General features: G+C 40.0%; 1 protein-coding gene across 4 annotated transcripts in view; it reads right to left on the reverse strand.

Annotated features, from left to right (window-relative positions):
* Positions 1-14838, reverse strand: part of VWA8 (von Willebrand factor A domain containing 8) — a 401096-nt gene that overhangs the window by 165709 nt on the left and 220549 nt on the right. For all 4 annotated transcript variants that reach the window (XM_027557142.1, XM_027557141.1, XM_027557144.1 and 1 more), the window contains exons 27-29: positions 13141-13249; positions 11202-11340; positions 7193-7392 (exon numbers count right to left, since the gene is read on the reverse strand). In XM_027557142.1, coding sequence (XP_027412943.1) covers positions 7193-7392; positions 11202-11340; positions 13141-13249 — 448 coding nt within the window. The remainder of the gene's footprint in view (positions 1-7192; positions 7393-11201; positions 11341-13140; positions 13250-14838) is intronic.

Consider the following 14838-nt stretch of genomic DNA (forward strand, 5'->3'; position numbering starts at 1 on the left):
TTGGCTACCTGATGCGAAGTCTCATTGGAAAAGACCCTGATGCTGGGAAAGATTGAAGGCAGGAGGAGAAGGGGACAACGGAGGCTGAGATGGCTGGATGGCATCACCAACTCGATGGACATGTGTCTGAGCAAACTCGGGGAGACAGTGAAGGACCGGGAAGCCTGGTGTGCTGCAGTCCACGGCATCACAAAGAGTCAGACACAACTTAGCGACTGAACAACAACACACCGTGCATAACTGAATCTCATTTATTCTTTTCACAAATGCAGGTTCAACTCAGAAAATATGTACATGATATAAAGATGGATTTGCAAGAAAATATCAAGGACCCCAAGAACCAAGCTGGTAATGAGTATTTCTGCATCTTGTCATTCACTGAGCTTGGGAACTTTCACAGCTCGTGCTGTGATAACACAGTGACAAGAGATGGCTCCAGCAGCATTCATCACAGTTATGCAAATGAAGTAATAACCTCCCAGAAATTAGGAGGATTTTTTCAAGAAAAAAAAAAAAAAAAACTAAAAAAAAATTAACCTTAGACATTAAAATAAGTGAATAGAAACACATGAAATAAGAACTTAAAATTTACAAAGCCAGAAAAGATTGAATATTTCAAAGGAATGTAAAGAAGCTGGGTTTTCAGTTAAAATTTAAAGACATTTGAAGGTCAGACTAACAGGTTTACAAAAAGGCACGGACAAATTTTTTCTCAAGCCTCATTGTTATGTAATTGTCTTTTTTTCCTCTCTTATTTTGGTTCATTTTGTTTTGTCTTATTAAAATCTGGGGCTCCTTCAGTTATCCTAACCCTTATGAACTTTTCATTTAAAGAACTTTCTTTGGGGAAAATAAAATCACAAAGCATCCAAAGAATTACTATATATTTTGTAAAATATATACAAAATATGAAAAGTCTGCTCATTTCTTCCATAACATTTATTTGTTGTTGTTGTTCAGTCGCTATGTCTGCCTCTGTGACCCCATGGACTGCAGCACACCAGGCTTTCCTGTCCTCCACTATCTCTGGGAGTTTCCCCAAACTCATGTCCATTGAGTCAGTGATGCCATCCAACTTATATTTAAAGAAGAAAGAAGAATACAAGGATGAATAATCATTACTTTTGCCCTTTATCACATATTCTAATTAGAGAGGAAATAAAAGGAAATGAAAATAGATTAACGATTCACCTGCAAATCTGAGACCTCATAGTGTGGCTTCAATTTATTTTACAAGCGAATTTTACTGAAGTGCTCAAGAATTAAAGTAGTAGTTGCACTGAAGTTTCCTTTATTCCATATATTCCAAATATTGGCTATATTAAAAAAATTCTAAGCAAGTTGACAAAGCTTAAAGTTTTTCTTATAAAGACACTTAGAATGCATCATTCTGTGTAATATGCAATTCTCCATTACAGATGTGTATTACGATGGAACTCTGCTGAACGTTGCGTGGTATCCTGGATGGGAGAGGGGTTTGGGGGAGAAAGGATACATGTGTACGTATGGCTGAGTCCCTTCACTGTTCACCTGAAACCTTCGCAATGTTGTTTGTTAATCAACTATACCCCAGTACAAAATAAAAAGCTTATTTTTTAAAAAATGAATGTGCATTAGTAATATTCTTTTTTAAAATCAACATATCATATAAGAAGCACCATTCCTGGCATTTGAAAGTTTGAATATGATAAAAATCTCAAGGAAAATCCTTAAAGTTTTCCTTAAGAAGTTGTACTAATAAGTTAAAATTTTGTAGTCTCTATTCTAGATTAAATCTTTTTTTGAGTTAGTATTTTTTAAAGAAGAAAATCTCTCTTATGATAAATATGTACAACATTAACACAAATCGCTAGCACTTAAGCAGTTTGGATAATATTAACTTTTATAAGCAACAGAAAGTCCTAAAAATAATGTTTGATCCCAAATGTGATTAAGTAGAAGAATAAGTAGATGATTAAACAGATATGGTTACGCACAAAAATGAGTACAGTTTTGCATTTTTCTTCCTTTTTAGGGTCTAGTACTTCCAAAGTGAACCGAAAAACTGGATCTTTCTAAGTAACAGAAAACATATCTTTATATGTGTGTGTATACATACATGTTTCCAGCCACTGCTGTATTTAGAATTAGTTCTAGAAGCAACTGGCAGTATGAAGGAGTTCTGCTGCTCCATCCTTTTAGATGTTAATGGTTTCCTTCTGTAAATGACTAATGATATATTCTGTCTGAGTTTAAAAATAGAATTTTGCGTCACACATGAGTACATGTAACTGTGGTTTTGGCACTCCTTCCAAGGGGGCAGGGAGGAGAAGCGAGTGAGCAGTTTTATTATGTTTGTATTTGACTGGGAGAAAAGTAACCTCTGGATGACCTCCATGTCCTAAAGTCTGAAATTCTAAACTCTGTACAGATGTAATAAGTAATCTCATGGTGGGGTGGGGTTAGGGGGGAGGGAGGAGGCTTTATTTTTAGGCATGGCGAAGTTTCCCTTTCCTCACTTAAGATTTTATTTTAGCAAGGAATTTTTGAACAACTTCTTAAACCAACCAGTGAAATGCATCCGTTGCCAAGCTCTATAAAGACAAGGGATAGATGAATTAACCGAAGTACTTCTTTACAATATTTCAGCCCCCTTTTCAGCTAGGGCAGAATGGGGGAGAAGGAACTGAAGGCCGCACACTCATTTTTTCATTAGATTAGAATTATTTATCATTTGTTAAATTTTACAGTTATGTGCCGTTCATTTGGAATTAAGGAGGGCTTAATCCTCTAGTGGGGACACAATATAAAACAGAGGACAGGTAGACAGAAATCCTGGTAAGCCATGCAAGTCTGCTCAGGGCATTGAGGTAACATGGAGAATCGCTGAAACTGGTCAACGGGGAAAGTCAGGTAGCATGTAAGAATGCCAGGAGGGGAAGTGTGGGTTTATACAAAAAACACACTGTCTTTGATGAAAGTCATTATACATGAGCAGGGAACTGATCCACGTTGCCAAATAATTGGATCTTATGAGAAGACAAACTGCTTCCTGAGGACCTGAAAATCTCATACTTTTAGAATTGGTATCTGTAAACTTGACAGTTGAAAATTTGGCAAGATTTTTTGAAAAAATACTCCAAAATCAGACTTCTATTTAAATTTGATTGTTTCACTTAATCAAAAATCACCAAGATATCATGTGCTTTTTATGAGAGTTTCCTCTGGCTGTAGAAATCAGTTCAATGGCATTGATATTTTGTCGGAACTCTACAAAGTAAAACCTTTTCCAATAGGATGGACACAAGCTTTTCTAAGCAAGAGCTGGACATTTGTATATTCTGCTTCTAGGAGAAAGTAAAGTGAAAAAAAGTTGTGAAAATCAGAAAAAAACCGATTAACTCAGAATTTATGATAATTGTGGAGTCCTGCCCCGAGGCCACAGGTGCAAGACCTTGCACCATGGCCACAGAAGCCGAGCCCAGAACCAAGGACACCTCCGAAGCTGACCGAGCCCCTTTGCAACTGTTGCTAAAAGCTCCTGTCACCACTGACAAGCTTCCTGACTCCCGATCAGGCAAAGACGCCCACTCCAGTAAGCACCCTATAGCGCCCCAACCAATCACCATGGCCAACGGCCCAGGAGGAATTTTTTTTGTCCCTGAGGCTATAAAAATTGGTTATTAACCCACAAAAACTGACTCTCTCTGGTCTGTCAGGAGGTCGGCCCTCTGCGCTTGCAGTGCCCACGTTATGTCTGCTCGTTGTTCTGAATAAACTCACTCCCTTCTGAAATGCTCTGTGTCTGGAAATTCTTTTCCAACCTGTGCTCGGACTGCCTCAACATAATTACTTAGGCAAAGCCTAAAGTTGAAGTTGACTTACTTAACTCAGTGAAACCCTGATATGTTATTTACGAGATTTAAAAAATTCTTGATTAGAAACAGCCTAAAAGCACTGTTCTGGGTAATGCTTTATTCTTAGAGTACCTTAAAATACTTAACAAGTAAAAACATTGCATTTTTTCAATATTTTCCTATGACGAATAACTTTAAAAAAATTTCAGACTACCTGCCCCCACCTTTCTGCAGTGAGTGGACAAAACTACTTTAATTCTGGTGGTGTCAATCCGATTTGGCTTGAACTTCTGTTCTACCAAGTGTTTACTGGGCAGTTATTTAAACTCCGTGAGCTTCAGTTTCCTCACATGTAAATATTGCTAAAGCTACCCCACTGAGCCTCTGGAAGAATAATGTGGAATAATGTATGCAACCTTTTCCTTGACACGTTGTCAGCATTTAATCATCAATCTTCCTCCTTGAGATAGTCGTCATGTGGCTTCTGAAATGCCACATCCTGGTTTATTCATCTCCACCACTAGATGCTCATCTTCAGTTCCCCTCGGTCGATTCCTCCTTCTTTCCCCGATTTCTTCATATTTCAGTGCTCCAGGGCTTAGAGCTGAGACTTCTCTTTTCTACCCACATTCCATTCCCTTAGTCATCGCTTTCAGTTTCATGATTTAAATAACATTTATACTCCAGTGACTTCCCAATTTATGCTTCCTGTTCTCCATTAAACAGCAGAATCATCTACTTGGCTTTGTTATAGGCATCTCCAATTGAATCACACATCTAATTTTTCCTCCCAAATCAATTCCTTCCTCATCTCAGTTCATGGCAGGTCTACCCTTTTTGTTGCTGAAGCCTTAAATCTTAAAGTTGACCTTAGCTTCTACTCTGTCACTTCATGTATCTGATCTGTTAGGAAATCCTGTTAAGTCGCACCTTCGGAATATATATAGAATCCATCATTACTGATGACTTCCAAACTTGGGTGATCTCTTGCTTGAATCATTGTAAAAAATCTCTTAATTAGTTTCCTTCATTCTGCCTTCATACCTGTAGACTATTCACCACAGAGGAGCTAGAGAAATCCCTAAAATATATGTCGGATCTAGCTGCTCATCTGCTTGAAGCCCCCTAAGACCTTCTTCCCCTCTCCTCACAGGCAGCGCAGAACCGTAGAATGATTCATAAGGCTTTGTACCTCTGTGTCCCCACCCTCCACCATGGTCCTGCCCCAACTCACTGCGGGACCTCTTTGGCCTCGCCTCTTTATACTCTGGCCCTCATTCAATCTTCCCCACCACACTTCTTTAAAGATCCAAAGGCATATTCCAGCCTCTGGGTCTTTGAATTTATAATTCCCTTTCCCTAGGAACTCTCTGCTTCCCAATATCTCTTTTCTCCCTCAACGCTATCAAATCCACTTAAATATCACTTTCTCAGTCACCCGCCCTGCTTTAAATGGCAGTCTTCCTTCTATTTTACTCTCCCTTGTTTCTCATCATCTAATTTAAGTTGTAATTATTTATTTTGCTTATTGTCTATCTTTCTGCACCAGAATACAAGCTTCTCAGAACAAGGACTTTTGTTTTGTTTATGGAAGTATCCCTAAGAGTAAGCACATGATACTTACTTGATGAATGAATAATATGCTTAGTATACTATTTGCAGGGCTTCCCGGGTGGCTCAGTGGTAAAGAATGCCACAGGAGACGTGGGTTCAATCCCTGGGTTGGGAAGATTCCATGGGTTGGGAAGAAGGAAATGGCAACCCATCTGCCTGCATTGCAGGAGACACAGGAGATGTGGGTTCGATCCCTGGGCTGGGAAGATTCTGTGGGTTGGGAAGAAGGAAATGGCAACCCACTCCAGTATACTTGTCTGGAGAATCCCATGGATAAGGAGCCTGGAGGGCTACAGTCCATAGGGTCACAGAGTCAGAAACAACTAAAATGACTGAACACACACACACACACACACACACACACACACACACTATTTAGTAGCTACCAGGTGGGTAACAGGTCTATAAAAACATTGTATCCCTTTCTGTTGGATAGTATAGATTAACTTTGTTGTTGTTTAGTCACTAAGTTGTGTCCTTTTTGACATTTGGAATGCCCTTTTTGACTTTATGAATGGGATTAGTGCCCTTACAAAAGACACATGGATGTGATCCCTGCTACTTCTGCCATGTGAGGTCGCAGGGAAAAGACCGCTATCTAGGAAGGAGGTTTTCACCAGATCCTGAACCTGCAGTCACCTTGATCTTGGACTTGCCAGGCTGCAGAACTGTGAGAAATAAATGCCTGCTGTTTATAAGCTATCTTGTCTATGGTACCTACATTACAGCAGCCCAAACAGACTAAGAGAGCGGTCCCCAACCTTTCTGGCACCAGGTCCAGTTTTGTGGAAGACAATTTTTTCACGGATGGGGGATGGGGCGGATGTCAGGATGATTCGAGCACCTTACATTTATTGTGCACTTTATTTCTATTGCTGTTACATCAGCTCCGCCTCAGATCATCAGGCATTCGATCCTGGAGGCTGGAGACCCCTGGACTAAGACAATTCCATGCAGTAAAGCTACACAGCTGTCTCCACATAAAGAATGCCCTTCGGGTTTCAGATAACGTGTCATCTCCTAAGCGGAGCTATCTGAACACTCTTGAGTACTACTCATTCTTCCAACTCCTCCCACCCTACTCCCATCTTTCCCTAAGACATTTTTTCTTGTTGTTGTTTAGTCGCTAGATTGTGTCTGACTCTCTTGGGATCCCATGAACTGTACGGCAGTCATCACTGCTTGAAACTGGCATATTTATTCGTTGGCGCACTTGCTATCTATCTCCCCACAGAGAATGCAAACTTCATAACAATGAACCGCTGCTGCTGCTGCTCAGTCTCTTCAGTCATGTAGACTCTGCGACCCCATGGACTGCAGTCCACCAGGCTCCTCTGTCCACGGCATTCTCTAGGCAAGAATACTGGAGTGGGTTGCCATGCCCTCCTCCAAGGGGTCTTTCCTACCCAGGGACTGAACCCCCATCTCTTAACGTCTCCTGCGTTGCAGGCGGATTCTTTACTGCTGAGCCACCAAGAAAGCCCCCAACAATGAACTATCCAACCTCGAATGTCATTAGTACCGAGGTTAGGAAACCCTCACTCAACACGTTTCAAAGAATAAAGCCCACGTTGAAATCCCCCAGAGAAGAAGGCGTTAGCCTGCCTTGTGGTACTGATAACACACAACTCCTGACTCCTTCTTGCAGCCCCTCTCCTCAGTCCTTATGAAAGCACACACTTTCAGTGACAGGCTGGGAAACATTCTTGCCTGTCCCTCACGTAATGAGGCCACGTCGTTACCTGCTGCTCGTGGAGAACCACTTGACCCTTTAGGGGGTTTCCCAGCGGTGCCACCGTCACAAATGGGTGCCAGATTCCACTGGCCGTTCTCGGGAAGATGTCGAAAAGGTCCACAAAGTGGCCGCTTTTCCCAGTCATATTCATAAAGTATAAGGACACGGGATTGCATGCAACTACATAGAGAGTATTTTCCTCATTTTCTGAAATGACCAAAAAAAAAAAAAAAAAACAGAGTTAATTCTATTCTGCAGTACATTTTCTGCCTGGTCCAAAAAGGTCCAGTGAAAACTGAATCATAAGACGGCATACAACCAGAACTCAGCAGATGACCTGCACATGGATTGGTCAAAGAGCACTGGGAGAAGCAATTTCATACCTGCTCTAAGTGTTGGAGAAGGGAATGGCAACCTACTCCAGTATTCTTGCCTGGAGAATCCCATAGACAGAGGAGCCTGGTGGGCTATAGTCCAGGGGATTACAAAGAGTAGGACACAACTGAGCGACTAACACTTTCTTCTTTCTAAACGTATCAATAGATGGGACCATGCCTATACTCCAGGAAGTAAGTATCTATTTGTCCCCCAAAGAATTCCGTAACATCTCACAGTAACACCATTAAATATTTAACACTCCTCAATGTCAGGAAATTCTTCCTTCTATGAAAGTATTTTGTGCTTCAATAAAAGTCTGTTTCCTCTTATTTTATTATTGGCTCAGATGGATAACAGCTGGTCAACATCTTCCGTCTGCTAATCTGGTATTTCCCAGTTTACTAGCTCTTCAGGGTTTTCAAGTAAATAAGTATTTCCATTTTTTGATTCTTTGCTCTATGGATCTTATTTTCCAAATTATTTTTTTTTTCATATTTGTGTATTTTTATTATTACAAAACCTGTCTTTTCAATCAAGTACTTGACTAGGTCCCTTTTCTGAATTCTATTTCAGTGCTTCCTCAACTTTCAAGTGTGTGTGAATCACCTGGAGATCTAATGAAAGTGCAGATTCTGACTCAGGGGCTCTGGGGTGGGGTTTCACTCTGCCTTTCCAATGAGCTCCCAGGAAATGTCACTGCTCTAAGCTTGAGGCAGGGGCTCTGGGGTGGGGTTTCACTCTGCCTTTCCAGTAAGAACCCAGGAAATGTCACTGCTCTAGGCTTGAGGGCGTCCCTTTGAGTAGCCAGGTTCTGGACTGTTAACCATAATCTCTATTTCTGGGCACCCTAAAGCAAGGGATTAAGCTGCTTCTGTATAATAATCACTATTAATATCACTCATCATCCAGGTATCTATTTACAAGTGGTCATATTTTCTGAACCCCAAACTAAGGTATAAGCTATGATAATGAAATATGTGGGACTATGCTGGAAATTTCAGGAAAAAAATATAGTGCTTGTATGTGTGTGTGTGTGTGTATGTGTGTGATGTGCACACATAAAGACCAAATATATATAAAGATAAATTAAACAAATAAGCTGACATTGATAAGAAACACAAGTCAGTAGGAGATCAGAGAAAGGCGTTATTTAGGAGACACTGTGAGCTGTGTAGGAACTACAGTTCCGAACATCAGAACCACATGACTTATAATTTAAGAATGTTTTTAATGTGTCTATCAGCACAAATAAATTCAATTCAACATTTATTGAGCAACTTTGGAAATATAATAAAAGTATTAATAGAAATATACTTCACAAACATCAATTGTCCTCTCTTATTGCAGCATTAAGTACTGTTTGGTCTCTGGCTCAAACATATCTATCTATCTAACTGATTCTAAGAGAACCAAGAAAATATTCTTTTCTCTCCCAAATACAAAATAGGCAAAAAAACTAAAGAGATTAAAAAAACAACACAAAGGTCCAGTTTGCAAATGTGGACAATACTGAAACAGAGGGTTAAATTATGTGAGAGACAGCAAATGAGTTTCATTTTTAAGGACCAGTTCTGACTGGCTGGCCGTGGCTGCCTGGAATGCTGCGTTGAGAAGAACTGTGAGACTGTGACAAGGTTTAACAACCCCTGTCACTGACATGAGGCAGAGGTTCACAGCATACTTATTCACAATCTCTAAAAATGAGACAAGAGCCAAAGTTCAAACTTTATCAGTAAGACCTATACACATTCTCTACTCACATACGTTCTGTGGATGTTTGTTCCTAACTTTAGCTATGTTGAGTAAAAATATGTGCTTCTAAAATGTACAGAGTTTTTGTTGGTTAAATTATGTGAGGGACTAGTGTGGCTATTAAGACATTTTCAGTTCAGTTCAGTTCAGTCGCTCAGTCGTGTCCAACTCTTTGCAACCCCATGGACTGCAGCACGCCAGGCCTCCCTGTTCACCATCAACTCTCGGAGTTTACCCAAACTCATGTCCATCGAGTCGGTGATGCCATCCAACCATCTTCTGTTGTCCCCTTCTCCTCCTGCCCTCAATTGTTCCCAGCATCAGGGTCTTTTCCAATGAGTCAGCTCTTTGCCTCAGGTGGCCAAAGTACTGGAGTTTCAGCTTCAATATCAGTCCTTCCAATGAACACCCAGGACTGATCACCTTTAGGATGGATTGGTTGGATCTCTTTCCAGTCCAAGGGACTCTCAGGAGTCTTCTCCAACACCACAGTTCAAAAGCATCAATTCTTCGGTGCTCAGCTTTCTTTACAGTCCAACTCTCACATCTATACATGACCACTGGAAAAAAACCATAGCCTTGACTAGACGGACCTTTGTTGGCAAGGTAATGTCTCTGCTTTTTAATATGCTGTCTAGGTTGGTCATAACTTTCCTTCCAAGGAGTAAGCGTCTTTTAATTTCATGGTTGTAGTCGCCATCTACAGTGATTTTGGAGCCCCCCAAAATAAAGTCTGTCATTGTTTCCACTGTTTCCCCATCTATTTGCCATGGGACCAGATGCCATGATCTTAGTCTTCTGAATGTTGAGTTTTAAGCCAACTTTTTCACTCTCCTCTTTTACTTTCATCAAGAAGCTCTTTAGGTCTTCTTCACTTTCTACATTCATATTATTCCCTACATAATAGGGCTTCCCTGATGGCTCAGCCAGTAAAGAATTCACTTGCAGTGCAGGAGACTGGAGTTCGATCCCTGGGTAGGAAGACCCCCTGGAGAAGGAAATGGCAACCCACTCCAGTATTCTTGTCTAGAGAACTCCATGGACAGAGGAGACTGGCGGGTCACATACGATCATGGGGTCACAAAGAGTCAGACAGGACTAAGTGACCAATAAACCCAACACACAGTGAATGTAAAATATCTTAATAGGAACACCAGACTGTTACCAACAAAACCCCTGTACATTTTAAAAGCACATATTTTTACTCAACATAGCTGATTTTAGGAACAAACATTGATAGAATGTACACAAACAAAAGCTTGCTTCCTAATTTTTGCCTGAATAATCCCCATTGTAGATAAGTTAGTGAGTCTCTCCCTTCCCCCTGTCATCACTTCTGTTGATATCACCTTAGTAACTGCCATCAATTTTTGGCAGGTACTTCTGCCAAAAAGTACCTAGGACATACTGCATGAATCAGTAGGTAATGGCAACAGTCCAGAGATGCAGACGCCAAAAACTCACATCCTTTATTTGCCATTCTTTACAATGAGAGGTTTAATGACTGCAAATCCTCCAACCCTGCTTTCAGAATACATGTAATCACCAAACTGGAATCCCAGCCAAAAAAAATCCAATGTTTTTCCTTTTTCTTTCCCCCTTCTATTTTTAGCATGAGCCCGGGGTGAGTTTAACTTTGTGCTACAATTGTAATGAGAAACAGACGTGCATATGAACTCAGTCATGCTTATGTGGATTCCACAATAGTATTTTGTTAGGTTGTTATAGGAAATTAGATCTAAATTACATATAATTGCTATCCAATCCAAGCATGGCACAGTGACTGAGTCTAGCATAGACTTATTGATGTCTAGAGATTATTTTGATCTGGATTTTTAAAAAAAACCAGTGCAGGAAGGAAAAATCAAAAGAATAAACTGACATACCATGTGCTGTAGCGACATCACAGATTAAGTTCATTTCATCCAATGGTAACCTCCAGGAGCTACATTCTTCGGTAAAGGTTTGGGATCTTCCTTCATGTCTTTCTATTGGATACTCCTGTATGTGTATGAGTGCTGGACCCTATTTTAAAAAAAAGTAGTTATCTGCAATAAGATATTTGGGTAGTTATAAAAATGTAGAAAAGTTAGAGTTCTTCCAAACTAAGATTTTCAATTCAAATACTCACTATCTTGACATACCTCTTCTCATTTTATTGACTGGCATGATACTTATGACAATAATAATACCATATAGTTGCATTTATAAAGGCTTTCACATGTGCTATCATATTTAATTTCTCATTTTCTTTTTATTCAGAAAATATATCAGATATAAAATCCCATAGGAGTTCTCATTACTTTACTCTTTCCTAAGTCAACTGCAAGTTCTGAACTACAAGTATGGGGACCCAGAGCTGTCCAAACCAGGAGAATAATTTTTTTATACAGTTGATTTGCATGCCCTTACAGTCCTTAATTAATCAACACTTTTTGGGTCAGATAGTGACTACTGCAGCAGCCGGGGCTTCCCAGGTGGTGTACTGGTAAAAGAATCCACCTGTCAATACAGGAGATGCAGGAGACTTGGGTTCGATCCCTGGGTTGAGAAGATCCCTCGGAGTAGGAAATGGCAAAACACTCCAGTATTCTTGCCGGGAAAAGTCCATGGACAGAGGAGCCTGGTGGGCTATACAGTCCATGGGATCACAAAGAGTCAGACACGACTGAGTGACTGAGCATGCACACATTCACGGGTGCTATTACCCCTTCTGTCTAAATTGTATCTTAGGAGCTAGACGACGAAATACTTCATTTCTTATACTCCTTTGCAGCAAGCATTCTGGATATGATTTAGCTTCTGCCAATTAAATGCACTTGCATGAGATTTGTAAGGCAGATGAGCAGCAGAAGCTATCCTCCTGCAGTCAGTGTGGACAAGGAGAATCTGACAAATATGAGCAGTCAGAGTCTATGCTCTACTACAAGGGCTAACAAACCGTAGCTCACAGGTCGAGTCTGATCCACTCCCTGATTGTGTCGATAAAATTTTACTAGGACACAGTGTCACTCATTTGTTACCGTATTGCCTGAGGCTGCTTTTGTGCTACCATGGCAAAGCTGAGGAGCTGTGACAGAATCTGTATGGCCACCATGCCTAAAATATTTACTCGTGTGTGTGTGTGTGTGTGTGTGTGTGTGTGTGTGTGCAGTTGCTCAGTCGTGTTCGATTCTTTGCAAGCTTATGGACTGTAGCCAGTCAGGCTCCTCTGTCCTTGGAATTTTCCAGGCAAGAATACTGGAGTGCATTGCCATTTCCTGCTGTAGGGGGTCTTCCTGACGCAGGGATGAAACCCCGGTCTCTAATGTCTTCTGCATTGGTAGGTGGGTTCTTAACCACTGAGCCACCACTATCCAGCCCCTTACAGGAAAAGTTTGCTAGTCCGGTCTTATTGTGCAGAAGCAAAACGCTAATCCTGAAACCAAAAGTCCAGCAGTGGCCCCTTGACTTCTATCCCTCTTGTCCTTTCTATTGATTTTATAAGCAGTTAATTCCCCACAGTCAAACCTAGCAGGATTGCTACTGCAACTAGTGATTGATATTTCTTTGCCTTTTTTCTTGAAAACAAACATAATGGAGTAACTGTCCTGCCTGACTTTCCTAAAATACAGATTAGCTCTTAGGAATTCTACCAATCATTAGCAATTACCTATATCATGACCCTCAGAGGCCAGACTCACTTGAGAATCACAGAAGAAGCTAAATCTATTCTGAAATAACATCAGAATAAGTCATTTCTAAGATTGAATAAATTTTCCTCCAGGGAAGATACTGAAAAACAGATAACATTCAATATTCTAATGAAAAAATAATGATATCAACCTTAACGTCTATATGATGAGTTTCTGCTGGACACAGCAGTTTTTGCATTCCATTTCTTGACTGACCAATTGTCCAGTAGCCCATGAAGGTCTGCTCCGGCAGAGGCAACCTGTCAAAGATTAATTTGAAGAGTAAACATTTCTCCTTGTTTCCAAGTCACAGGAAAAAATAAGAACCGTGCATTGAAAGTGTTTAGTCGCTTAGTCGTGTCCAGCTCTTTGTGACCCTGTGGACTGTAGCCTGCCAGACTCCTCTGTCCATGGAATTCTCCAAGCCAGAGTACTGGGGTGGGTTGCCATGTATTACAGATCATATAAATAAATTTGAAGAATACTTTACTTCAAAGTGAGTTCTACTTCTTTTTATTAAAAGATAGTCTTTACCCCTACATATGTTGTCTACAAGAGACCCACCTCAAAACAGGGGACACATACAGACTGAAAGTGAAGGGCTGGAAAAAGATTTTCCATGCAAATAGGGACCAAAAGAAAGCAGGAGTAGCAATACTCATATCAGATAAAGTAGACTTTAAAACAAAGGCTGTGAAGAGAGACAAAGAAGGTCACTACATAATGATCAAAGGATCAATCCAAGAAGAAGATATAACAATTATAAATATATATGCACCCAACATGGGAGCACCACAATATGTAAGACAAATGCTAACAAGTATGAAAGGAGAAATTAACAATAACACAATAATAGTGGGAGACTTTAATACCCCACTCACACCTATGGATAGATCAACTAAACAGAAAATTAACAAGGAAACACAAACTTTAAATGATACAATAGACCAGTTAGACCTAATTGATATCTATACGACATTTCATCCCAAAACAATGAATTTCACCTTTTTCTCAAGCGCACATGGAACCTTCTCCAGGATAGATCACATCCTGGGCCATAAAGCTAGCCTTGGTAAATTCAAAAAAATAGAAATCATTCCAAGCATCTTTTCTGACCACAATACAGTAAGATTAGATCTCAATTACAGGAGAAAAACGATTAAAAATTCCAACATATGGAGGCTGAACAACACGCTGCTGAATAACCAACAAATCACAGAAGAAATCAAAAAAGAAATCAAAATTTGCATAGAAACGAATGAAAATGAAAACACAACAACCCAAAACCTGTGGGACACGGTAAAAGCAGTCCTAAGGGGAAAGTTCATAGCAATACAGGCACACCTCAAGAAACAAGAAAAAAGTCAAATAAATAACCTAACTCTACACCTAAAGCAACTAGAAAAGGAAGAAATGAAGAACCCCAGGGTTAGTAGAAGGAAAGAAATCTTAAAAATTAGAGCAGAAATAAATGCAAAAGAAACAAAAGAGACCATAGCAAAAATCAACAAAACCAAAAGCTGGTTCTTTGAAAGGATAAATAAAATTGACAAACCATTAGCCAGACTCATCAAGAAACAAAGGGAGAAAAATCAAATCAATAAAATTAGAAATGAAAATGGAGAGATCACAACAGACAACACAGAAATACAAAGGATCATAAGAGACTACTATCAACAATTATATGCCAATAAAATGGACAACGTGGAAGAAATGGACAAATTCTTAGAGAAGTACAACTTTCCAAAACTCGACCAGGAAGAAATAGAAAATCTTAACAGACCCATCACAAGCACGGAAATTGAAACTATAATCAAAAATCTTCCAGCAAACAAAAGCCCAGGTCCAG

The sequence above is a fragment of the Bos indicus x Bos taurus genome, chromosome 12, assembly GCF_003369695.1.
Source record: "Bos indicus x Bos taurus breed Angus x Brahman F1 hybrid chromosome 12, Bos_hybrid_MaternalHap_v2.0, whole genome shotgun sequence".
Taxonomy (NCBI): Eukaryota; Metazoa; Chordata; class Mammalia; order Artiodactyla; family Bovidae; genus Bos; species Bos indicus x Bos taurus.